This window comes from Squalius cephalus (genome assembly GCF_949319135.1).
Source record: "Squalius cephalus genome assembly, chromosome: 3".
NCBI lineage: Eukaryota > Metazoa > Chordata > Actinopteri > Cypriniformes > Leuciscidae > Squalius > Squalius cephalus.
In genome coordinates this window covers 57,922,859-57,950,026 of record NC_137124.1, presented here as the reverse complement: position 1 = coordinate 57,950,026, position 27,168 = coordinate 57,922,859, and the positions used below count along the sequence as shown (strand labels likewise).

At 40.2% G+C, this 27,168-nt stretch overlaps 2 protein-coding genes across 2 annotated transcripts in view; both read right to left on the bottom strand.

The window, feature by feature from the left end:
• The window catches only part of LOC307156279 (globoside alpha-1,3-N-acetylgalactosaminyltransferase 1-like), a gene marked incomplete at its 5' end in the record, with an annotated part of 193,266 nt that overhangs the window by 131,841 nt on the left and 34,257 nt on the right, over nt 1-27,168 (bottom strand). The window lies entirely within an intron of this gene.
• LOC307156280 (globoside alpha-1,3-N-acetylgalactosaminyltransferase 1-like) lies at nt 21,884-25,698 on the bottom strand (the record flags this gene model as incomplete). The annotated part of the gene is made up of 2 exons (XM_079867574.1): nt 21,884-23,865; nt 25,679-25,698. The coding sequence occupies 2 exons, from the start codon at nt 25,696-25,698 to the stop codon at nt 23,175-23,177; spliced, it is 711 nt and encodes a 236-aa protein (XP_079723700.1). The 3' UTR covers nt 21,884-23,174.

Genomic DNA, 27,168 nt, shown 5'->3' with positions numbered 1-27,168 from the left:
ATCTGCCATTATCTTAATTTTCTTCTCTGTTTCGGCGACTCTTAGCTCCAGCCCGGCCACTGTGTCTTCCACATCCGAAACTCGCTGCTCTGCCGCGGTGATGCGTTTGGACTGGCTCTCTAAAGTTGAGGAGATTTTTTCTAGAGTCTCTGAGAATTTAGAGAGCTTTTCGTCCATGGCGTTAGTAAAACTTTGGGTTACCTCGCGGATCAGAGTCGCGGTGTCCACACTAGGCAGAGGCCCATCGTCTTGTGTTGGAGAGTCGCTAGCTATGCTAGCGTTAGCAGCTGAAGTATTTGTCAACTTCCGTGACTGAATTTTCGTCTGTTTCGACATGGTTAATCACCAGCAAAGTACACTTGTTTGTTGCCACATATGTAGTTGCTATTTTAGGCTAAGAGGGGTGTAGTAAGTTGCAGGAAATATAGTTAATATTGTGTGGGAGCGGGAGCTCAGCGATAACACGTCCTCAGCCAGGCATAGTCACGCGCCCCACCGCCGAAAGGTATCCTAATCCACTCATATAAGCCCCACGGTGTCACAAAGGCTGTTAAAGGTCTGCTTTCCTTGGCCATGAAGCCCTGATGATATGCTTTCCCTTGATCAAGAAGCGAAAACCAGGAGTTCCCTCCCAAACTGTCCATTATGTCTTGTACACGGGGGATGCGCTGTCTATCAGGATGCGTTTTCCGGTTCAGTTCTCTGAAATCGATACACATGCGTAAGCTGCCATCTTTTTTTTTGTATGCATACGACAGGTGAGGCATATGGTGAGTTTGATTTCTGCACCCATCCTTGCACAATGAGATCACGCAGGTAGTTTTTCATCTCTTGGTAGAGGGGTTTAGGCACTGACCGGTAAGTGCGTGCAACAGGATTAGTGTCTTTCAGTGAAATTGCAAGTTGTAGTTTCTCAATGCAACCTATGTCATTAGGAAAATGAAGCTGCTTTTTCTTTTAACATTTGCTTAACTATTTGTTTTTCAGACTCACTGAGATGGCTCAAGTTGACTGGCGGAATCCATGCGATGTCGGAGGTATGGCTGGTTTTATTTTTGATTTGATTGACTGTCACAGAATTTAAACCAAGTTCCTCAAAAGCTGCAGTTGGATACACGGCCTGCACAGGTTACCATCTTGACTGCTCATGTAGGTCATGATCCATAGGGTTCTGAGCACTGACAACTATGTGTGGAGATGTATGTCATCGCAAGGTTACAATCGTTTCACAGAACTCCAACCCCTCTGCCCACTGTGGGTTAACATCAGGCTCAAAAATTAGCAAAGTCTCTTGCTTTTGTCTGTATGTCTGCACTCTTCATTCCACTTGTACCGATGTATGTTTGGGCAAATGAACACTTTCCTTTGTTGTTTTTACTGTATATTCACATGGTCTTTCAGCATGGATTTGTTTTATGAAAGATTGAACTGTTCCTGTTGCTGCACTAGGACAGGCTGTTCTCTGGGATTCACTTGTGATTGGCTGCGTTATTCTCTTGGTGTTCACCATTTGCTCGATCACATTATATCCGACGATAGGATGACGAAGCTGACTACCCCTCATCACCAACACAGGTATGACAAGTTCATCTGTTTCCACTTTCTTTTGATGCTAAACCAAAACTCACTTCCATCCACCCAATATAAGGTATTTCCTGTCCGTTTGCCGCCACTAGACGGAGTCCCTCAGGTGCGTCAATTACCCCGGCCACATTTCTCAATCTGATGTTTGGTAAGTGCTCACTTTTCCACAGTTCTTCCACTATACAAACTTGAGATCCTGTATCCCACAATGCATCAACAAGGAGCTCTTTAAGGTAACATGGCACTAGACACTGTTTTCCTACAAAGGCGGCACGTGTAGACTTGTCAGCTTCACATTTCTTTCTGTGCACTGCAGAATTTGTGTGTACTCTTGCTGTCTGTTTACATTGTTTCATATGGACTTTCCAGTGATTAGCATGACATGCTTTAGAACAATACAATGTTTGTGTACAGGCAGCGCATTGTCGCAGTCTAAAGTCCGAACCTGTGATACCACACTGTACGCAGCTTTGTGGGGACATCGTTGAATATCTGGTCACTCCTCGTCCCGCAGTCGTGACCCTGTCCCGTTTAACGACTGCTCTCTGTACATCGTTGGGCCTCGTTCTCTACAACCAGGCACAAAATGATCACTACTGCCACACCTATAGCAGTGAGTACAGTATTAGGGCTGGGGGAATTAACGCGTTAATCTTTGCGATTAATTTGAAATGTTTAACGCGTTAAAAAATAATAACGCAATTAACGCAGCACTTTTTTTGCCTCGTTTTAATGATTTCCTGTTGCGGCTGCTATTGAGAAGGCTGAAAATATGCCGTCCCGCCTCTCCGTGTTCGGCGATCAGGTTTCATTCTCGCGCAGCTTTCATGAGCGGGTCTTTTCCGCTCCGTGCGTGCAGCGCGCTCTCCGTTCCGTGTGTGTGTGTGTGTGTCGGCGCGCTCTGTCGTTAACGGCCCAGCGGCGCGCTCTCCGTTCCGTGTGTGCGTATGTGTATGTGTGTGTGTGTGTGTGTGTGTGTGTCGGCGGCTCTGTCGTTAACGGCCCAAACGCTCCAATCATGTACAGAGTACTGGAAAAGTAAAGTCCACTCAAATAACGTGAAATTTCTCTGTAGACTTCTGTTTGCTGAGCTGGTATAGTCATGCTGGGCAGTGGGCAACAATGGTAAAAGCTCTGATCACATGCTCTGGTAGTGATTGCTTTGTAGGACTAAATTTTATTTTGATAATTAGTAGAAAAAATAAATAATAATAGGCCTTATTGTGGTGTAGGCCTATTGGGTGGTGTAATCTGTTAAATTGATTGTTGATTGATCACTGAAAAAGAATAATATATTGATATATTGATGTTTAATATTATTTTAATATAGGTCTATTTTCTGTTCCTTTTTTTTTCCTGTGTTGTTTAATTTAATTAGGTGATTGTAAGTTTAAATATTGATGATTACAAGCTTGGTGGAAATGCAATTAATTGCAATTAATTACAGCAAATTGTGCAATTAATTAGTTAATTTTTTTTAATCGATTCCCAGCCCTATACAGTATACATCCAATTAGGGCTGGGCAATATGGGCTAAAAAAAATCCGATTTACGATTTAAATCGATTTTTTTCCCCCTACATAAAATAAATCTGCAGATGACAAAGAAATAGTTGAAAACAAGTTTTAACTTTATTTTGTTTTGCTTTTCCCTTCTGGGATTTTATTTGGATTTCCCCCTTGGAGTTAAAGTGCAATCAGAAACAACAAGCTAAAAAGACAACATGGCAGGCCCTGCCTTTGTAAACAGTGAAAATGTAACATAACATAACATAACGTAACATAACATTAAATGGGTGGATTGGGATTGTGGGGATGTAAACAAAAAATAATAAAAAAAAAAAAAGTGGATTGTGATTGTCAAAACATTTCATAACTAAACAGAAGTTTAGTGACAACACAATGTTTACATGGTACAATGACTTGTATGCTACTGTTTTTATTATTGCTTGACACAAATTTCACAATTTCAATTCAATTCAATTCTTGTGATTTGACTCTGATCTTGATTCAATATCGATTCCTTTGGATAAATATTAGGTACAGTAGATACGTTAATGTGTTATGTTCATTGTTCTCCAAAAAAAATATATCTCACCTAATGCTGTAAACATACAGACCTGGTATTATTATTAAAGGTTAAAAATAACAAAGATAAAAACTAACAGAAATTAACATTTTCACTAGTGAAAATGGAATTATTGATATCAAAAATAAAGGTTTTTACTAGTAATAATTGTATTTCTGATATGTGAAATTGGAATTTCAACTAGTAAGAAATCAATTATTGATATCAACAATTGATTTTGAATGGCAGCCTATGGTGACATTTCACTAGTGAAAATACAATTACAGATATCAAGAATTATAGTTTTTACTAGCTGAAATTCAATTCATTTTAACTAGTGAAAATGTAATTGTGGATATCAAGAATTAGCATTGTTACAAGTGGAAATGTAATTTCTGATATCAATAACTATCATTTTAACTAGTGAAAATTTAATTGTTGATACCAAGGATTCATATCCCGGAAATTAATAAAAGTTAAAACGACTTGCCATAATCAATGGCAATATTCGATATAATTTCCACTTGTATAATTCTTGATATCAACAATGACATCATCACTCACAGAAATACAAAATTCCTGATATCAAGAATTGAATTTCAGCTAGTAAAAACTATAATTCTTGATATCTGTATAATTGTATTTTTACTAGTTAAATGTCACCATAGGCTGCCATTCTAATTCAGTTGTTGATATCAATAATTTATTTCTTACTAGTTGAAATTCCAATTTCACATATGTAGCCACATTGGCTATGAATCATGGCTCATTGAATCAGAACATAAACGCACATTCCTTCTTGCTGTCCCACTCTGAACCCCCGAAGGTAAATCAGTTGCTTTGGCTCCAGCTAGTCGGCCAATTGACTTTTACGACACTAATTTCACCTCAGAGACATTCCGAACCCCCCCTTTCCCCTCTCTGGACCACAGAGAGATAACGAAACTTGAAACTTTCTACACACACACAAACACACACAAACATCCCTTTGTGTTTAAATTAGGATAGAATATACTTTAATTTATGTACAATTACATTAGGCATGTGTGATTTAGTTTGGCTTTATAATAGAGGTGTGGTTTTGAAATGTATTCTTTAATCAATAGTGTTTTAGTAAGAGAATGTTCAACAATATTCTCTGGCAATTGCCTTCCCCCCACTTTGCTGTTTTATTGCCTAAAGGAATGTCCAGCAACAAAGATTTTAGGAGTGGAGCAGTGTTAATCTTTAACCCTACTTAAATCCTACATTTTCTATATGTATAACCATTGAAGAAATATGTAAACCTGAATGTAATTTCTCTTTTCCACGATTGTTCTTCTCTGTGATGGGTTGTTGTATTCTTGTAAACCTTAAAGGAATAATGTTTCAGATGTGCACCGTTGCAATCATAGATATGCCATGTGGATCTTTTAAAAAGTCTAATTTTCATTCCCACTTGTAAATGCACATCACATTTTAGGTTAGTCTTATTCCCAGTTTGTTAATCGAACTTTTAATACTTATCTTACAGAGTAAGAAGGTACTTCTAGGCCGTAGCTTTTAAACATACCAAATTTGGTCTTGAATTAAACCTCCATATACCCGTAGGAAAGATATGGATACCAAATTATGATAAAATGCATTTTACTGCAGTTATAATTGTTTAACGTAGAAATGGCATGATCCTAAGACTGCCATAAAACATGCAAATCAAACTCATAGTGAGACAAAGAACTTTTCTCCCGCCTGGAATTTCGCATTCCAATTGGCTCAAGCCCCAGGGAGGAGTGAAATTCCTGTGCCCTAGAAAAGCGGTTACACTCCGCGTTCCGTTCAGTTCTGTTCTGTATTTCCTTTCGTCTTGTTTTTGTTCCTGCACTTTCACGAACCCGCCTCATCAGCGAGAAGACCTTATGGCTCCCTTTGGGAGCGTTTTCAATTTTCTTTAAGTCTTTTATTTATTTTCGTCTTCGAACTCCATGAAGCAAACGCAGCAGACAACTTCAACTCAGAGAGAAAGACTCTTTCGAAAACCCCGCTACCGCGCTCACCAGAAGACACAAGAGCGCGAGCCCGGCTTTCTTAAAGAAACACACGCACGATGGTCTTAGGACACACGCATGAACTCTGCGTTCTTCAGCAACAAAGAGAACCATTTTGCAAGATAAGTTTATTGAACTTTTAATGTGATTTGATTCCTTGCTGTCTCTCAAAAGGTTACCTGTGTTTTTGCGATGAGAGAGAGCATCTCGGTGATCTCTCTCATCCTGAACTTTAGTTTCACTTTCTCCCTTTCATCCTCTCCCTCTCTCATCTGTTATCCGTTTGGTCTTGTAATGTTTTCATCCGTATGTTTCTGTTGTAAATATGTATTTACTCTGTGTATACTCGTAGTTTCGATGTAGTATTAGTCTAATTATTAAATTCCATATGTCCTTGACTGACTCTGTTTTAATTGCCCATGTTACTTAGTCCCTGAAATGTTCGATCTTAGCTATATGCTTTACCTTGGTAGGCTACGATTTAAGTAACCTAATTTTAGTCTACAGACACCGAGAGTGTCTTTTCAAGGCCTGGAAAAGATACTCTTTCTCGTGTTTGTAAGAAGGATAATTTTCCTTGAGAGTTAATTTAATCTTACGTACAATCTGTTCGCTGGACAAACAGATTGTTTGATAACTAAATTAATTCCATTAAAGTTATCCCATAACTTCGAGCTGAAATAAGAACAATTGATGTATTAATGACGAACCATAACCCGTTATGGTAATCGTTCATATATCAATCTAGTTCAGCTGCGATAAATTAATGTAACTGTAACATACAAAATATTAATCATATTCATGATTAATTATTAAAATTCCCTATAGATCATTTGAGCTAATATTAATACTAATGTACGACCCATTGTTCTTACAGGTTTTGGTGGAGAACGCGACGCATTTCAAACTTTGTTTATGGGCAATATTCAGTTTCAGTCTGTTTATATGGTTATTGATAATTTTTGCGCATTATGAAATTATGAATTTGTGAGTTAAGTCGCTAACGCGAACTCACTCCTAACTGTCCAAGGCAAAAAGCCGAAGTCAGTAGGCCTAACGTACATTTTAACAAGTTGCTAAAATATGCCTAGACGATTTTAGCACTGTTAAATGCTACGTACACTGCAGTATTTAATATTACAAATGTCCTGTTAAGAGATGAAGAAATATCTCTGCAGTTGATACATTTCTAATATTTGTTTTAAATCGCTGTGAACGAAGAATTCTCACGTGCGTACTACCGGTATTAATAAATATGTTTTCTAAGCGAGACTCCTTATTAAACATAGGCTTTGCATGCATGCTATATCGTTATTGAATTCGTGGTTAGTCCAGTGATATTCAACAAAACGGTAAACTCCTGGTTAACATTGACCTAGCTAATCAATCGAAAACCTAAATACACAAATCATAAAGTGCTATTTTGATAAATGTGTAATATGGGAGTCTAGCAACAGACGGAAAATTCCTGTTGCCCACATTTGAGTATTTGCGGCAAAGAAACCCCGCCATACTCTCCTGTGCAGTATTAATAGCACCAAAAGGTCCGCCGAGACCTCTGTCCTATTTGTGAGTGTTGCAGAAATCAGCGCGTGACGCGAGCTGAAAAGCTCTTAGCGTTTGAATCACATTGAAGTTGTGTAATTCCATTTACTAAACGCCAGAGGGCGTAAGTGTTTAGCAGCCTCAAATTACCCCTTTTGCCCCCTGATTTCCGCCTGCATGAGCGCAACAACGCCATCGCGTGGCCAGTTATCAGATAACGCTCTCTTCACGGCTGAATTCATTTCCCTGTGAATTAATGTTTAAACTCTAAATAACTATTCGCATTTATAGCTTTGCTCGTGCGTTTATTATTTTGTGTTAGACAATTTTCCTGCTTTTGGACTGATACATTTACTCTGAGTTTGGTTCAAACAAGATTTGGATTAAAACTCAGATTAAATCTCAGCCATTCCCTTAGAGGAAACAACGGCACCTAGTGGCCGCCACCCGCGAGGTCGGTTCACTCAGCTCGCGTTTCTCTCTTTTCAAATCCTGTCATGAATTGTTTTATTTCTACTTTTCTCTTTTGATTATTTTTATAGTTATTAATGATACTTCACTGTTATCGTTAATTTATTATAGGATATGATTATGAGCTCCCTTTTTAGACTTTCTTTACATGCTCATTTAAATTTTATTTAAACTAGTTTTGAATTTCAAATTTAAATTGAGTTTCTATTTCAGCCACTGATATTCACTTGGAGGAAACAGCACCATCGTGTGGCCTTGTGGATACTAAGTCGGCATCACTATTTTCCTCCCTTCACTCTTTTATATCGTCTTTCTCTCCTGATTATTTTTATAAATAGGACTGATACTTTAGTGTATCTGGATTATTATAGGATATCATTCCGATTTTTTTTTTTTGTTTGTTTGTTTTTTTTTTTTCAGTTTTGAATTTTTAATTTGAATTAAGTTTTCGATTTGCCAGGTTGAGCACAGAGAGGGAGCACGCCCCCTTGTGGTGAAAACCCACTACTGCGGCCTGCCTCTTCTCCTGGGTTCATCCTGCCATTTCATTTTGAATTTGATTTTCAATTTTTATTTATTTTTTATTTTTCCTCCCTCTTTCGGGTTAGGGCATTTTGATAATTAACATTATCATAACTTCCTATTGTTTTATCATTATTTAGTAAAACCTTTGACTCTCCTTTCTACATACATAACTACTCAATTGGTTTTAAACAAGCAAGCCTTAATTCACTTTAAGTTTCCCTTGTTCATCCTTCTGTGTATTTATTGTAGTACTCCCTTTGTGATCTGACAGCCATCTCTGCTTGGTCTCCGGCAAGCGAGCTCACCTGTCCGACGCTACCTGACACTGGCCGTGTGTCTCGGACTCTTCCGAATCTCGTACCTCCGGTTGTGGCACGCCACCCCGACATCAGCAATTTGGCCCGCCAAAAGGTTAAGTCAACGTCAGCGACACACAAGGCAATTTTGAGACAATCACTCGAACTGGGGTCTGCTGAAAGGACCACTCCGAAAGGAGAGTTCCGAGGAAAACTCAATCTTTCCGTGCCGTCTGATGATTGACACCTTGGCGTTGCCACTTTGTGTTTAAAGTCGCAAGTGGTTTGAGTGGGCACACCGTGGTACCGAGAGACGAGGTTGCCCGGGAGCACTGCGGTCAAGTGTTGGAGAACTGTCGGAGAGGTTGACCGAGCCACTGGTTTCCACCTGAGTGGCCTCAATTCACATCAGGTAAACTAAATGTGATAAAACCCATTCTCTTAGTATAAGCCCCAGAATATTAGATATTCCCCCGGATATATTTTAAGTGTTTTGACCCACCTTTCCTCTCCAAGCCACACCCTCTTCCTAGGCTTCCTGCCCCGATAGCCCCACTCACCTGTTGGCCCTATCCTAAACCCTAACAGTGGTAATAGCTTAGGTCTCTTTATCCTCTTGAACACGTACTGTGTTACTATTCTGTGTATTTAATTTCAGACCTAGTCATCACTAGTGTTTTGTTTTACCTCAGTCTTTTCTATCCTTTGTTCGGTTGTGATTTGTTTCTTTCATTTTCACCCAGAGACAAGTAACCTGTGAGAGCCACCAAAGAAAACTGAATAAGTAGAGCGACAACCAGAGCCGGCGTCACAACACGTGACCCGCCAGGCTACTGCCTGCCAAAATCTCTAGTTCGGGTCCTTCGACCCAAGTCAATTGGCTCCGCTAACTGTCTAACTGTGCATCAGTTAGCCCAAAATTCTCATAAACGGCATAGCCCGTATGAGTATAGCTCTTTAACCTTAGAACAAACTTGCATTGGTCTCTTTGTGTGTGTGCTGTGCTTCTCTCGCCTACAGTGAAGCCAATATGTCCCGTGCATCCAGTCCCGCGGTCCGTCGGGAGCACTTAGCGACAGGGCTGGAAGCAACAACGAGCACCTTCCTGCCCAAGGAAGCCAGTGACCTGCAGCATCTGAACCAAACGCAGCTGGACACTGAGCTGGACCAGCTGATTGCACAGGATCCTAGCCAGAGTTACACCCACAAAGAACTCGCCAGGATCACCGGGACCCTAGCTCACCTCCTCGTCGCCCAGGCACAGCTCAGCGAACGGAGCAACATCGACCTGGAGCAGCAAGCCGCAACGCTAAAGCTTCAAGCGGATGAGGCCTGGAAGGACCAGGCCCGGACCCAGAGTCGTCTAGATCAGCTCCTCCTCGAGACCCAGAACCAGCGCGAGAAAGAGGACGCCACAGATCCAGAACTACAGAAAGAAGTAGAAAGACTTCGAAATGCCCTGCAAGATCTGCGCCTCGACACCGACCAAAGAGAACAGTTGGAGAGAGAAACCAGAAAAGAACTCGACGAAAAACTCCAACAAAGTGACGCTCTCCTAGAGAGAGCCGAGACTGAACTAAAAGAAGCAGAAGCAAAAGCCAGGGCCTGCGAAAAACATTTGCAAACGGCCCGAGCTAAAATCAGCGAGCTTACTCTGCAGAGAGACGAGCTCCAAGATGAACTTGACACTGTTCATGCAGAACTGAAACCTTCTTACAGACTGCAGAGTGGCTGGAACGGAGAAACGCACATCACAGAGTTTCCCCTGACCAGCTGGTCCGCACCTTTCAGCCAAGAACCCAGAGCTGAAAAGGGAGATGTAAGCCCACCGCTCAAGACATCACCAGCCAGCTTCCAAGACCATCTGTCAACAGCGAAAGGGGGAGGACCCTTTCAGAAAACCCATGCCACTAACCACGGCACGACCCCCCGAGAACTTGACAAGCTAGCTCGAAACATTCCTATGTTTGATCCAGATTCTGCAGGACATTATGACATTCATGCTTATTTAAGAGACATTGACTTTCACGTGCAAACTGTCACCAACATGACGGCTTGGGACAAATTGTATTTGTTAAGAATAACGGCTAGTAGTGATGTTCGTAGTTTTCTAGACCGTCAGCCACAGGCTGTTAAAATGGACTTCCAACAATTACGGCAAGCTTTGATCAGTGAATTCTCTGATCCAGACTCCGATCAAGGTTTCATCGCTGCTGTAGACCTCAAACAAGGTCGGCGTGAACACCCCCAGATCTACTACAACCGACTCCGACAAGCCTTCTTCGGAGCACAGAATGAGCCAGGGATGGAACAGGATGTTACATTTAGAACTCTTTTCCTGCGGAATCTCCATCCAACCTTATCCCATCATATTGGGGTTTTGGCCGATGCACGGACCATGTCTACCCAACAGCTGCGTGACTTAGCCCATAAAGCTTACACCAAGCAAAAGACTATTTCTGAAAAGACTGTGAAAAACCCCACAATCTATTCTGTCTCTGAACACTGTTCAAAACTGACTTTAGAGGATGTCCCACAACACCACAGTCACAGACATTTTTACAGAGAGTCACGACCGTTCCAAACCAGCAGAGGGCAACACAATCGCAGTGGTGCTCGTCCAAAGCACCAGAGCGAGCGCTCTAAAAGATTCCGGGAAACCGGCCGGCGACCCAAGAAGAGCCGATCTCCACCGCCCAGGACAACAAGCCCCGACAGAGAGTGGAACCACTCTCGACACGACACTGGTAAGCTCAAGCCTGAGCTCACATCAGATAACCACAGTGCATCCACGTCTGAGACAGCAGAGATCCTAAAGGTGCTGAAAGAGCTTCTTCACCAGAAACGTTGCAAGAAAGACAAGAAGGACGAGCCAGACATCTTATGCCTAAGCATAAGAACTGAAACCAAACCGTCTGTCCGCCATCTGACTGAGCCAAGCACCTCGAACACTGCTCATCATCCACAGACCACAGAGCTAACTGTCACATCACAACGTGACAGCATCACACAAGCTTCACAGCTGACAGCTGCACACCATGAACGAAACAGCACACCTCCTCACACCAGGTACCAAAATACCAAGGTACCAGAAAACGCTGTTCTGTCTAACTGCCTCCACAGCAAGCTACACGAGACCGGTCCTAACCACCCAACGACCGTCACACCTGCCATGCCAACATTCCTGGGCAACCTAATCAAAAAGGGGGTGGCCCAAAAACTCTACCTGAACATCACGTTGGAAGAGGAAGTGAGCATGGAAGCCCTGATAGACACAGGATCGGACATTACGGTGATCTCAAATCAACTGTTCCAAAGACTCCAATTTAAAGCTAAGAGACAAGACCGAACTCTTACACCTCAAACTTGTGAACTGAACGTACAGTCATACAGTCAACATGACATCCGGCTCGAACAGGTAGCCCACATTCACCTGACGATTGGTCCTTTGAGTCTAGTCCATCCCGTGTTCATCTCAAAAATGGACACTTTTCCGTTCCTCATCGGCAGAGACCTTCTAGATCGTTTTGAACCGTTACTGGACTTGAAACAGCTCAAAGTCTGGGCTCAAGTACGAGAACTTTGCCCCCTCCAGTCACAGCCAGACGGTCAGGTCACAAAGGTCACAGAGTTCATGGGAACTCCCACAGCCAGCCAGCAAGACACAGACTCAGCACCAACTGAAGGTTCGAATCCGCTACCCTGCACCTTACAGCCCACCAAAGACTTTGACACTTGCTGCCTCAATGTCATGACTGACCTGCAGCGACATGACCTCATTCAAGCCAGTGCCAAGCCTGGTGCATTAAACAACAAGCTGTGGTCACTTTCAACCCACCCACCCACCCTAGAGGTTGAAAAGCTTACACACAGCATAAGAACTTTACATGCTCAACTGCCTACCTCAGAGCCGCTTACGCTGGCTCCGCTGTTTGCAAAGACAACCATAACTGACATGCGGGCTTCTGACATCCACATAAAGACTTTAAATGCCCACCTCTCAAAACCCTACAACCACCCTCGCATGCCGTCTGACCTCACTGACAACCAGTGCCTCAGACCACTGCATAACACAACGCACATGCTGCGCGTACAGAACAACATTATGAGTTGTGCACCGATTGACATCACAATGCCAAGGCTTGTACTGCCACGACGCACAAAGGGGGATAAACTGCTAATGTTCATCTATAACGCATCATGTGCTGCACAACGCAACACCAGAGACACTGACGAGACACTGAAGCAAGCGACAAGCCGACAGCAAGATATGGCAAAACATGGGCCAAGGCGAACTAAACCCAGTCGCCGCCCACAAAGTAAAAAGACTGCCCTGTCCAATCAAAGACAACCCTTGCTGGCTTCTTCCTCCCCTTTCTCTCTCTCTCTCCCTGTTGTCTGTGCCAGGTTGCTGCTGTGGTTCGCCATGCTGTACTGTCTGCCAACCAGAGGACAGCTGCCACCGAGAGAACGACCGAGACCCCAGATCACTGACGGCAGGACCTACACCCAGCAAGTGCATGTTCGACTCATTCAGCCCCGCCCGGTCTACAGAGCACACTACCCCAGCTCCGTAGCCCAATACATCTGGACAAGTGTCCGACGGACAGAGGACTCCCTCTCTCAAGCCGAGGCCAAGGTCGAACACATGCTCAACCAACTGGAGAAAGTGACTGTCGCACAATCGGGACTCCTAAGCACCAACCACCACTCCAGCCAGTTCCTGGGAGCATTGCTCAGAACCGGAGCTGCTGCCAGAACTCTGTTTAACATTGGTGTGGCCAGTGTAAATGCAGCGAACCAGACCGCAAACTCCATGAAGCCGCAGTTTACTGTCTTACAGAGTGACTTTGTCCAGACTCAGCTGGTTACAGTGCCAACGACAGACATGCTGTGGGAGGTTAGCTCCTCCAATGACAGCATAGCCACAGGTGTAATCCCACCATACCTGATACTAAGCCTGATGCTAACTGTGCTGGTTTCCGCCATCAACACGCCAGCTGACTTTCTACAAAAACACCTGGCCTACTCTCTGGGTAGCACCATCTCACTCTGCGTCGATCCCGAGCAGAGAGAAGTGGGCCTTCTCCTAAATCCGCCTATCATCGAGTCAAGCCAAGTCTACAGACTTACAGACATTTGCAAGGTCAGGTTTTGGGAAAACAACACCCACCTCAAGATAAGCCCTCCAGACGTGGTGGCCTACCACGATGGCGACACACAACGGTACTCAGCTCCAAACCTACACCTGTGTACTATGACCAAAGACATTTGTTATCTCTGCCTTAGCAAACCCTTACTCAGAGACAACGCTGAAGAAATCTGCGGGTTGCACCCCCTGGTCAGCAAAGTCACCCACACACAAGCAGAGATAGCAGGTGAAAGGTGGCGTGCTAACGCACCTGTGCACACCGCCACTGTCACTCACGACCAGCATGACACAACCAGCCGTGTCAACATGCTCAACCAGAAAATGGGATTTCAAGTACTGAAAGGTGTCATCCTACACCTTGATGGCCTGACATGGTACCAGCTTCCCAGCAAAGAGTACCAGACAGCACTGAAACTACCATCCTCCAAAAACTTCAACGTCACCTTGAATCCAGGACTGGAACTCCGTAGTGAGAAAAGGGGGTCCCAACTCATGGACATTGCTCCTGCCAACAAAGCCCTCCGAGCACCGGCTCGACGGCCCGTTCTGAACACTTCATCTGCGATCCAAGGCTGGAACGCCGCCGACATTGGGCTGTGCACCTTTGCAGGTAATCAGCCACACCCTAACACTAGGTTGGTTTCCATCCTGTACAGAAGACTCAACGAGATGCGATACAGCCAAGCGCACGAAAGCTGTGTCCAAAGGTTTCAGACGGAATCCCCGGTGTCAAGTCAGAGACCACGCCGAACCTCATCGAGCTGAATCCTCAGCTCCAAGCACCACCTGCCTTCCTACCGTCATGATCCACCTGCTACATGACTGTCATGATTCACCTGCCATGTGACCATTGTGATGATTGTCGTCCGACGATGTCCACACGGACTTCACCGGACGAAAAGGGGGAATGTAGCCACATTGGCTATGAATCATGGCTCATTGAATCAGAACATAAACGCACATTCCTTCTTGCTGTCCCACTCTGAACCCCCGAAGGTAAATCAGTTGCTTTGGCTCCAGCTAGTCGGCCAATTGACTTTTACGACACTAATTTCACCTCAGAGACATTCCGAACCCCCCCTTTCCCCTCTCTGGACCACAGAGAGATAACGAAACTTGAAACTTTCTACACACACACAAACACACACAAACATCCCTTTGTGTTTAAATTAGGATAGAATATACTTTAATTTATGTACAATTACATTAGGCATGTGTGATTTAGTTTGGCTTTATAATAGAGGTGTGGTTTTGAAATGTATTCTTTAATCAATAGTGTTTTAGTAAGAGAATGTTCAACAATATTCTCTGGCAATTGCCTTCCCCCCACTTTGCTGTTTTATTGCCTAAAGGAATGTCCAGCAACAAAGATTTTAGGAGTGGAGCAGTGTTAATCTTTAACCCTACTTAAATCCTACATTTTCTATATGTATAACCATTGAAGAAATATGTAAACCTGAATGTAATTTCTCTTTTCCACGATTGTTCTTCTCTGTGATGGGTTGTTGTATTCTTGTAAACCTTAAAGGAATAATGTTTCAGATGTGCACCGTTGCAATCATAGATATGCCATGTGGATCTTTTAAAAAGTCTAATTTTCATTCCCACTTGTAAATGCACATCACATTTTAGGTTAGTCTTATTCCCAGTTTGTTAATCGAACTTTTAATACTTATCTTACAGAGTAAGAAGGTACTTCTAGGCCGTAGCTTTTAAACATACCAAATTTGGTCTTGAATTAAACCTCCATATACCCGTAGGAAAGATATGGATACCAAATTATGATAAAATGCATTTTACTGCAGTTATAATTGTTTAACGTAGAAATGGCATGATCCTAAGACTGCCATAAAACATGCAAATCAAACTCATAGTGAGACAAAGAACTTTTCTCCCGCCTGGAATTTCGCATTCCAATTGGCTCAAGCCCCAGGGAGGAGTGAAATTCCTGTGCCCTAGAAAAGCGGTTACACTCCGCGTTCCGTTCAGTTCTGTTCTGTATTTCCTTTCGTCTTGTTTTTGTTCCTGCACTTTCACGAACCCGCCTCATCAGCGAGAAGACCTTATGGCTCCCTTTGGGAGCGTTTTCAATTTTCTTTAAGTCTTTTATTTATTTTCGTCTTCGAACTCCATGAAGCAAACGCAGCAGACAACTTCAACTCAGAGAGAAAGACTCTTTCGAAAACCCCGCTACCGCGCTCACCAGAAGACACAAGAGCGCGAGCCCGGCTTTCTTAAAGAAACACACGCACGATGGTCTTAGGACACACGCATGAACTCTGCGTTCTTCAGCAACAAAGAGAACCATTTTGCAAGATAAGTTTATTGAACTTTTAATGTGATTTGATTCCTTGCTGTCTCTCAAAAGGTTACCTGTGTTTTTGCGATGAGAGAGAGCATCTCGGTGATCTCTCTCATCCTGAACTTTAGTTTCACTTTCTCCCTTTCATCCTCTCCCTCTCTCATCTGTTATCCGTTTGGTCTTGTAATGTTTTCATCCGTATGTTTCTGTTGTAAATATGTATTTACTCTGTGTATACTCGTAGTTTCGATGTAGTATTAGTCTAATTATTAAATTCCATATGTCCTTGACTGACTCTGTTTTAATTGCCCATGTTACTTAGTCCCTGAAATGTTCGATCTTAGCTATATGCTTTACCTTGGTAGGCTACGATTTAAGTAACCTAATTTTAGTCTACAGACACCGAGAGTGTCTTTTCAAGGCCTGGAAAAGATACTCTTTCTCGTGTTTGTAAGAAGGATAATTTTCCTTGAGAGTTAATTTAATCTTACGTACAATCTGTTCGCTGGACAAACAGATTGTTTGATAACTAAATTAATTCCATTAAAGTTATCCCATAACTTCGAGCTGAAATAAGAACAATTGATGTATTAATGACGAACCATAACCCGTTATGGTAATCGTTCATATATCAATCTAGTTCAGCTGCGATAAATTAATGTAACTGTAACATACAAAATATTAATCATATTCATGATTAATTATTAAAATTCCCTATAGATCATTTGAGCTAATATTAATACTAATGTACGACCCATTGTTCTTACACATATCAGAAATACAAATCTCACTAGTAAAAACCTTTATTTTTGAAATCAATAATAACATGGTTACTAGTAAAAATGTGAATTCCTGATATCAATAATTAAATTGTCACTAACTGAAATGTCTATTCTTGATATCAACAATTCAATTGCTACTAGTAAAAATGTTCATTTTTGATATCTGAAAATGTATTTCTGATATCAATATAATTTCAGATATCTAAAATTGCTTTCTTACTAGTAACAATCACATTCATGATATCAAAAATTAAAATTTTCACTAGTGAAAAAAAAGAAGAAAAGATTAGCAGCAATTTAATTGCTGATATCAAGAATAGACATTTGCACTAGTAAAAGTAAATGTAATTATTCATATAAAAAAATAAAAAGTAAGAATTGTATTTATGATATGTGAAATTGGAATTTCAATGAGTAAGAAATCAGCTCTTGATATCAACAACTGAATTTGAATGGCAGCCTATGGTGACATTTCACTAGTGACAATACAATTGACAATACATTGCCATTGTTACTAGTGGAAATGTAATTCCCGATATCAAGAAATATCATTTCAACTAGTGAAAATTTAATTGTTGATATCAAGAATTCATATCCTGGAAATTAATAAAAGTCAAAACGGCTTGCCATACCTGCTGCTGCTGCAACTAGGCTCACATTTGTGATGTCATCATATAAGGACTAAAACAATATTACATGCAATATCCAACTTTGAACAGAAGGGGTCACTTTACTACAACTTGTATATAGAAGGAATGCAGATTGTTCATAGAACAGCACAAAGACAATTTCCAAAACAGTAAATGAAACCAAGTATATATAAACTATTTAACAAGACATGATGAAAATAAATTCAGCTTTTTGAGCTTAATTTATTTTGACATTCAATAACTTGACATAGATATGCAAAAGGTTATAACACATGCACACACACAAGTGTTTGTACTGAAAAATACAAAGTTGCTTATAAAAAATACAAACTCACAAAGAGAGATCATGCTTTATATGAAAATTAAGATCTGTCACCTGTTCTTCAGTAGGCCTATATTCTTCAGTATGACTGAAAGGAATAGTTCACCCTAAAGTCATTGTCATTATTCTGTCACCTATGTAGTTTCAAACCCGCCTTCACACACACCATTCCACACACACTGTAAAAAGTGAACATGTGCAGTTGTTGCTTTAAGGAGGTATTTCTACCTGATTTATAAATTCAGAATTTTGTTGTTGTAACCTAATTAAATCAGGTTTTTGAAACATAACAACAAGGGAATGCTGTTTTAACATAATTGATGACCCAATATAAAATTTCCAATAAAGTTCAGGAAAGGCACACTCTGAAGGACAAAGAAGAAGAGAAGGTTTATTTCAGTCAGGACCACTCTCGTCAAATACGATTGACAGTTAGCATATAGTTAGGATTGGCAGTATGGTTCTGTTCTGGGCAAGAACTCCCTGCGCATCCATGAGGCCTCGCATGGATATGATCAGGGAGAGCAGCAATAACCTCCCTTAGGTGTGTGTTTGGAACTATAAGTGACAAAATAATATAATTATTTTATATAAAACTATAAAACTATGGGTAACAAAACAATATAATTCCTTTCAGTCATATACTGTGCAACATTTTCACTTTCAGAATCATCAAATCAGAGGGCTACATAATATATGTGTGTGTACTGTGTATAATTATTTTGTATATATAAATACACACAAATGCATTTTGCATTTAAGAAACATTTGCATGTATATATTGTATATATATATTTATACATCATTTATATTATATTTAAATATAAGTATTTTATATAGTATAAATAACAACATTTTCTTAAATATATACATGCATGCGTGTATATATATATATATATATATATATATATATATATATATATATATATATATACACTCACCTAAAGGATTATTAGGAACACCATACTAATACTGTGTTTGACCCCCTTTCGCCTTCAGAACTTCCTTAATTCTACGTGGCATTGATTCAACAAGGTGCTGAAAGCATTCTTTAGAAATGTTGGCCCATATTGATAGGATAGCATCTTGCAGTTGATGGAGATTTGTGGGATGCACATCCAGGGCACGAAGCTCCCGTTCCACCACATCCCAAAGATGCTCTATTGGGTTGAGATCTGGTGACTGTGGGGGCCATTTTAGTACAGTGAACTCATTGTCATGTTCAAGAAACCAATTTGAAATGATTCGAGCTTTGTGACATGGTGCATTATCCTGCTGGAAGTAGCCATCAGAGGATGGGTACATGGTGGTCATAAAGGGATGGACATGATCAGAAACAATGCTCAGGTAGGCCGTGGCATTTAAACGTTGCCCAATTGGCACTAAGGGGCCTAAAGTGTGCCAAGAAAACATCCCCCACACCATTACACCACCACCACCAGCCTGCACAGTGGTAACAAGGCATGATGGATCCATGTTCTCATTCTGTTTACGCCAAATTCTGACTCTACCATCTGAATGTCTCGGACTCATCAGACCAGGCAACATTTTTCCAGTCTTCAACTGTCGAATTTTGGTGAGCTCGTGCAAATTGTAGCCTCTTTTTCCTATTTGTAGTGGAGATGAGTGGTACCCGGTGGGGTCTTCTGCTGTTGTAGCCCATCCGCCTCAAGGTTGTGCGTGTTGTGGCTTCACAAATGCTTTGCTGCATACCTCGGTTGTAACGAGTGGTTATTTCAGTCAAAGTTGCTCTTCTATCAGCTTGAATCAGTCGGCCCATTCTCCTCTGACCTCTAGCATCAACAAGGCATTTTCGCCCACAGGACTGCCGCATACTGGATGTTTTTCCCTTTTCACACCATTCTTTGTAAACCCTAGAAATGGTTGTGCGTGAAAATCCCAGTAACTGAGCAGATTGTGAAATACTCAGACCTGCCCGTCTGGCACCAAGAACCATGCCACGCTCAAAATTGCTTAAATCACCTTTCTTTCCCATTCTGACATTCATTTTGGAGTTGCACAGGAATCACTGCAAGCAATCAAGGCCGATTGTAAAAAGTTTTTAAAGTATTTTTATTTTCTTTAAAAAAGATCATAACTTTAAAAGTCAGTTACATAAAAATGTAGATTAGTCTTTTATTTGAATCTAAAAAGTAAGACATTACCCATTGGCTAACTGCTAGTTGGTCAGATTATAAAGTTGGCATGAAATAAATATTCACCCTATCTATTTTCTAAATGCACGTCATAGATCTTATTGTGAACAATTCATCTGTTTAATTAAAAAAAAAAAAAAAAAACTAAATAATAACTCTGGTAATAATAATAATAAAAACTTCTCTCATGGTGACTTATGCAGGACTTCTCCAATCAGCCATTCATCTTAAACCATCCCCTGCAAGCTAGCATTCATCTGCCTCCACTTTTGGGAGTAGTGTGATAGCTCAAAATCAATCAACAACTGATGCATAAAACCAAGTCCCTGTTTCTTTTTCGATAATCCATTACGCTTGCATGTACGTCACAATATAGAGAAAAAATAGAGAAAAAGAAATACAAATACATTTAATGTACAGATAAAGATATGTGGCTACTTCCATTTCATCACAACTTTAAGACACAGTCTTAACATAGTGGCTGTGTTAGCAACTTGCCCTCAGATGGAACCCCTTTTCATTCTGTCAACTACAGAAAAGAATATGGAAAAAGTGTGGAAATGCTGTCCGAAAGATAGTCTGTCAGTATTACATCTAGTGTCATTAATTGCAGTATCTACTAAAGTCTGTTGTTAAAATATCACTTTGAGATTACTTAGCTACACATTAGAGGTGCTTGTTGAGCAACACATTAAGTTGTTTCTTTTAGAACAATATAGCCTATATTTACATGTTCATGATGATTTGAATCATTGAAGACATTTGTCTGGTGAGATTTGTACTCTGAGGATTTGAGTTATGGTTAAAGGGATGGTTCATCCAAAAAACAAACAACAAAAAAAAAAAAAAAAAAAAATTTAAAACAGGTTTTATAACAAATAGGCTATCCTCTTTTGTGTTCCACAGATGGAAGTTATACAGGTTTGAAATGACATGACTGAATGATACAGTATAATATTATTTAGATATTTTTGTTTATTTCACCATTAAAAGTGGGGTCAGATTTCATTTTTCTTTTTTAGTTGTTGTTACAGTTGTTATAGTCAGTATGTTCTTGTTTTGGCGAGTGCTCGAAGTGGGCCAGAACGCACCGGTACGCAGCACCGGCACATTTTAAGCTGTAAAAATACAATAAAATATAATAAATAATAAATATAATAAATATAAATATAGTCCTATGTAAAAATGTAGGGCTTATTTTAATTAGCAAAAATTACTATAGATTTCTTTTGTTTTTATTGGTAAAGTGTTAAACTTTTTTCTCTTGCATCCTATTCTTTCGTTATCCAGAATGGCATCAGCTGAAAGGTTTGCTTGAGCGGCTGTCACGGTTCATGAATCGGCTGTCTCATTACTGATGTGTGTGTGTGTGTGTGTGTTGTGTGTGTGGGTGTGGTTACTCATTGTGGTGATTATTGTTGCCAGCTGTATTCAATCCCCATTCCCTTTATATGTGCAGTAATTCCCATCTCATGTTGTCAGATCGTTGTGGCTTCCCCGGTGTCGTGTCCTATTCCCGTGTGTGGCTCTCATCTCCTCGTGTGGATTCCTGTCTTCGTGGATTTGCTTCGTTGTGTGTTCACGCGTCTGGATTGTTTATTGTTCCTGGTTCCTGAGCACGCCGTTCACCGCACACCATCACCGGGTTGCCCATTGAAGTCCCTGCGTCATTCCTTCATCTGAGTGTTGTTCCCGACCTGTGTATTCTGACCTTTAAATAAACATTCTTTTACTTGCGATTGTATCCGTCTCTGTACTGTTACAGCGGCGCTCACTACTTTACACGCGTGACTTTGCATTTCCTTCAGACCGAGGCTTATTATTTGCATTCCTAAGTTTTCCGCACTGTAAAGTTTTTGCTGCGTTCACCCCTCATCACACTATAGTTTTCCTCAGCAAACAGAACGTGAAGACACTTTCCTCTCACGGTCACTGCTTCACGGGGACTTTGGTTTGGAACAACATAAGAGTGAAGAAAATAATGACAGAATTTACATTTTTGAGTGAACTTTATACTCTTTAATGGATCACAGTGACATTCTTTCCACATACATCAGAGACAGAACACATATAACCAAACTGACGTATGATGAAACCCAAACCCATAGGGATAAAAAAAGAGAAAAAATCTCTTGCAAAGTACAAATATTTGTAATTTGGGAATAAGAATTACATCACTCCCAATGTTAGATAAGGTTTTAATTTTTTTTTTTCATATAGCCTACCATGCAAATCTTTCACCAGTTTTTTTTTTTTTTTTTTTTTAGATCCAAAGTGCCTTTCTTTGCCTTCCCCTTCACCTATGCACATGCTGATTGTGTTTTAACGAGCATTTGAGATTAGTAACCCAGGAAACAGCGAATCACTAATGTTATGTAAAAGTTATGTAAATGTTAGTAAAAAATGTTCCTAAAATAATGGTTTTGAAAAGTCTTATAATGTTTTCATACTTAAAATACATTCCATTCTATCACTAAAATTGTTATGAAAACATTATTTCTAAATATTTTTTAAACATTCAAAACATCCACGTTCTGGAAAGTAGAGGTCTGTGTTTATGGATAGACTGTCATGATATCAGCATCTGCACTTGTCATAAATTCCGTTTACATAATGTGATGCATGAGCGATATTTAATGCACTTAGAAACTTCAAATATGTATTTATTCAAATATTTTATGCACTTAGAAACTGTAAACCCTCTGGACAAATGTGTAAACACAGTTTTTGGTACTTAAAAATACTGTTACTTTGAAATCCAGACCTGTGGCTGTAAGAAATTAATTGCTTACATTTGATCATTTTAACATTTTTATCACTTGAATTCATATAAACACAAGTAGAAACAGGGCAGCACAGTGACTCAGTGGGTAGCACTCCAGGTACTCCAAAAACGTTCTTAATACGTAAAAAAAAAAAAAAAAAAAAAAAACACATTCAGAAAACAGTTTGCACGTTCAGAAAACTTACAGAAATAACGTTTTCATTACATTTTAAAAAATGACTGAATTGAATGTTCTTTTAACGTTCACATTAACCAAGAAAAAACGTTCTTAATACATAAAAAAAAACTGGACGTTTTCAACGTTTAAAAAACATTCAGAAATAACGTTTTCATAACCTAATTGGAATGTTAGCAAAACATTCTAAGAACATATTTTTTGTTAGCTGGGAAGCTGCTCTTTGCACTTTAGTGAAGCAAAAAAATAAGTCAGATAATATATATTTCATCCATCAGGCAGCATACATGTTGTGCAGCTGATGGAAAAATATTTGGCTGGTTTTCAGTTAACAGCTGCTAAGGGTTTGGGCGAATTTCATTATAGTTTTTGATAACTTGGGAGAAGCGAATGACTTTGATCTCCTCTGGTTTAGATTTTCTGTCATCCCACAGATACTCGGGTGAAAGCAGTTTAGTGGGTTTGTTATAAAGGAAGTACTTGTTCAAATGAGACTCCTCCTGCCATGCTGCCTCAATGGATTTAGATGCATCAATGTCCAGCTGCTCCCGGCAGGTTTTAACAAGCTGATATACGTCTTTCACCGAGCCACCAATCACAGCCCCGCCATAATAATAATCACCCTCACCAGAAGGAATGAAAGCTTGAGACTCTGGTCGGCGTTCATATGTGAATTGTTCACGAGGCGTACGATAATACCAATTTTGTATGACACCAACCAGACGACTCAAAGTCTCCACCCCCCAGCGACCATAAAACTTAGAATCCACATCAAGGCTGAAAATATAGTCGGCATCATTGAAAAGTCGACTTTCAATCAGTCTCTCTAGTCTTGCCATCCTGCTCAAACTGATATCCTGCCATCTGTTAGAACTAGGGACTGTCAACACCGTCAAAGTATGTTCTTCACCCAGTTTCACTGCAGGAACCTGTTCTGGTTGATCAGTGAACACATAATAATGCACACGAAATCCAACAAAGTAATACTGCTCTGCAGACTCCAGGAAATCTTTAAGAAACTGTGTATACCTGAAAAACAGAGGGAGAGTGACAAAATTGTAAAGTAATAAACTGGCAAAATATTATAATTTCTTATCCCCTTTTGGCAGTTTATTAAGAAAGACCATACAATGAACTCAAATATATTGTACATTCACCCTGAGTTACCTCAGCTTTTAGAAAGTTAACTGAAAGTTAAGGTTATCCATCTATTTTTTATCCATAAACTTAACCGGAAATGCTGCATAAACTGCTTTCTGGAATACCCCACAACACGGTTCAATTGAAGCTAAACGTTTATTTAATAACAGTAATAACAAAAGAATACAGACATAAGACAAAACATCCATGCAAGAAAAAGACCTGACACTGAACACTGGAAACAAGAGGGCTAAATACACAAGGAATAATCAGGTTAACAAATCTTGGGATGTTGCGCGCATGCGCAGTCAACACAAAATGAACGAATCACTCTCTGAGACAACTCGGTAGTCCCGATTCATATTAAAGATTCGTTCAAAATTCTCCTCTTATTGTCACTTGCACTTCATGCAACATGTTTAGCATAGCCTTCTCTGTCAACAAAGGATTTACATGTGATAAATGCAGGGAGATAGTCAAGCTGACGGGGAAGATTTCAGAACTAGAGACACGCATCCAAACTTTAATCGAGGATAGTAAGAGTGCAAGGGCTTTAGATACTGCTTTGGATGCGACTAGCTTAGTGAACTCTGTACATTGTTCGGTTCTGGCTGAAGTAGAGCCCGTGCAGCAGGGCAATTGGGTGATGGTGAGGCGCTGTATTCACGGGACAAAACACAGCTCTTCCGTTCTGATTACAACATTAAACAGGTTCTCCCCTCTCAGTGAAACACCCACAATAGAATTCATAGACAATTGGAAAGGTTTTTGGGGCAGACCTGACTTGTTGAAAAGAGATGGTATTCATCCCTCCTGGGATGGTGCTGCTCTTCTCTCTAGTAATATGGCACATTGTCTTAGAGCTCAAGCATGAATTGGGGCTCAGGTCAGGAAGCAGACAGACTGGCTAAACCGACCGTCTGCTAGATGTCTCAAGTCACCAAGGTCAGATAAATCCCCTCACATAGAGCCTCTTTCACCTATATATCATCATATAGAGACTGTGTCTGTTCCCAGAATTACAAAAAAAATGACAGAGCGATGACAGCTCGCTCAAGTACTGCGGAGCTAAACCATTTAGTGCTCTGTAAGTAATCAGCAATATTTAAAAATTTATGGTCAAACTTCCTGGTTCTGGTAAGAACTCGAGCTGCTGCGTTTTGGACCAGCTGTAATTTGTTTATTAAGCATGCAGGGCAACCACCCATAATAGCATTACAATAATCTAGCCTTGATGTCATGAACGCATGGACTAATTGTTCACATTTGTCAATGAGAGCATATGATGTAATTTAGATATATTTTTAAGATGAAAAAATGAGGTTTTGCAGATACTAGACACTTGACTTTCAAATGAAAGATTGGTATCAAAGAGCACACCCAGGTTCCTAACCGACGACGAAGACTTGCCAGAGCAGCCATCAAGTGTTAGACAGTATTCTAGATTATTAAGTGAGGAAGTTTTTTGTCCAGTAATTAGACTCTCTGTTTTTTCAGAGTTAAGTAGTAGAAAATTACTAGTCATCCAATTTTTTATATCACCTATGCATTCCGTTAATTGTGTGAATGGGAAAGTTTCGTTAGGGCGTGAAGAAATATAGAGCTGAGTATCATCAGTATAACAGTGAAAACTAAATCCATGCTTCCTAATGATATCTCCTAATGGTAGCATGTACAGAGTGAAAAGCAGCAGTCATAGTACTGAGCTTTGTGGTACGCCATACTGAACTTGTGATCGATGAGACATCTCTTCATTTACTGCTACAAACTGATAACGGTCAGATAAGTATGATTTAAACCAGGGGTGTCAAACTCAGTTCCTGGAGGGCCACAAACCTGCAGAGTTTAGCTCCAACCCTAATTAAACACACCTGATCCAGCTAATCAAGGTCTTCAGGATTACTAGAAACTTCCAGGCAGGTGTTTTTTGAGCTGGTTGGAGCTAAACTCTGCAGGACAGTGGCCCTCCAGGAACTGAGTTTGACACCCCTGATTTAAACCATGCTAATGCAATTTCACTAATGCCAACATCATTTTCAAGTCTATTTAAAAGAATGTTGTGGTCAATAGTATCAAATGCAGCACTAAGATCAAGTAACACTAATAGAGAGATACAACCACGATCGGATGATTTATTTATTTCAGGTTTATTTAACAGGGACAATGCACACTAATAACACATAATTAAATGTACAGTGTGCCAAAATTAGCCAGAAGGCTATTTGACATCTGCTGTCCCTGGACAGATCTTAATATGTCACACCTAAAAAAAAAAAATTTAAAAAAGGATTGAAATAGCAATTGCAAAATAGATGATAATAGCAAATCATTTGTAACTCTAATGAGAGCAGTCTCAGTACTATGGTACAGTCTAAATCCTGACTTAAAATCCTCGCAGATATCATTTCTTTCTAAAAAGGAACATAGTTGTGAGGATACCACCTTTTCTAGTATCTTTGACAGAAAAGGTAGATTCGAGATCGGCCTGTAATTGACTCATTTTGTACGATCAAGTTGCGGTTTAATCATAGTCAGCTTAAAAGTTTTTGGTATGTATCCTAATGACAAAGGTGAATTAATGATATTAAGAAGAGAGGATCTATGACCTCTGGAAGCATCTCTTTCAGCAGCATAGTCGGTATAGGGTCTAACATACATGTTGTCGATTTAGATGATTTAACGAGTTTAATGAATTCTTCCTCTTCTATAGCAATGAATGAATCAAATTTTACCTTAGGGAGACTACAATGCACTGCCTGATGCGATACTGTAGTAGACGGTTGTATAGTAATAATTTTCTCCCTGATGTTATTAATCTTATAAGTGAAGAAGTTCATAAAGTCATTACTGCTGTGTTGCTTGGAAACTTCTGGGCTTGAAGCTTTATTTTTCATTAGTTTAGCCACTATTTCAAATAAATACCTAGGTTTTTATTTTATTTTCTTCTAATAGGGTTGAAAAATAAGCAGATCTAGCAGCTTTTAAGGCCTCTCTGTATGCAATCGAGCTCTCTCTTTCCATGAAATGCGAAATACCTCTAGTTTTGTTTTCTTCCAGTTGCGCTCCATTTTTCTGGCTGCTCTCTTAAGGGCCCGAGTGTGCTCGTTGTACCACGGCGTTTGACTATTTTCTTTAATCTTCTTTAAGCGCAATGGAGCAACTGTGTCTAAAATGCTGGAAAAGAGAGAGTTA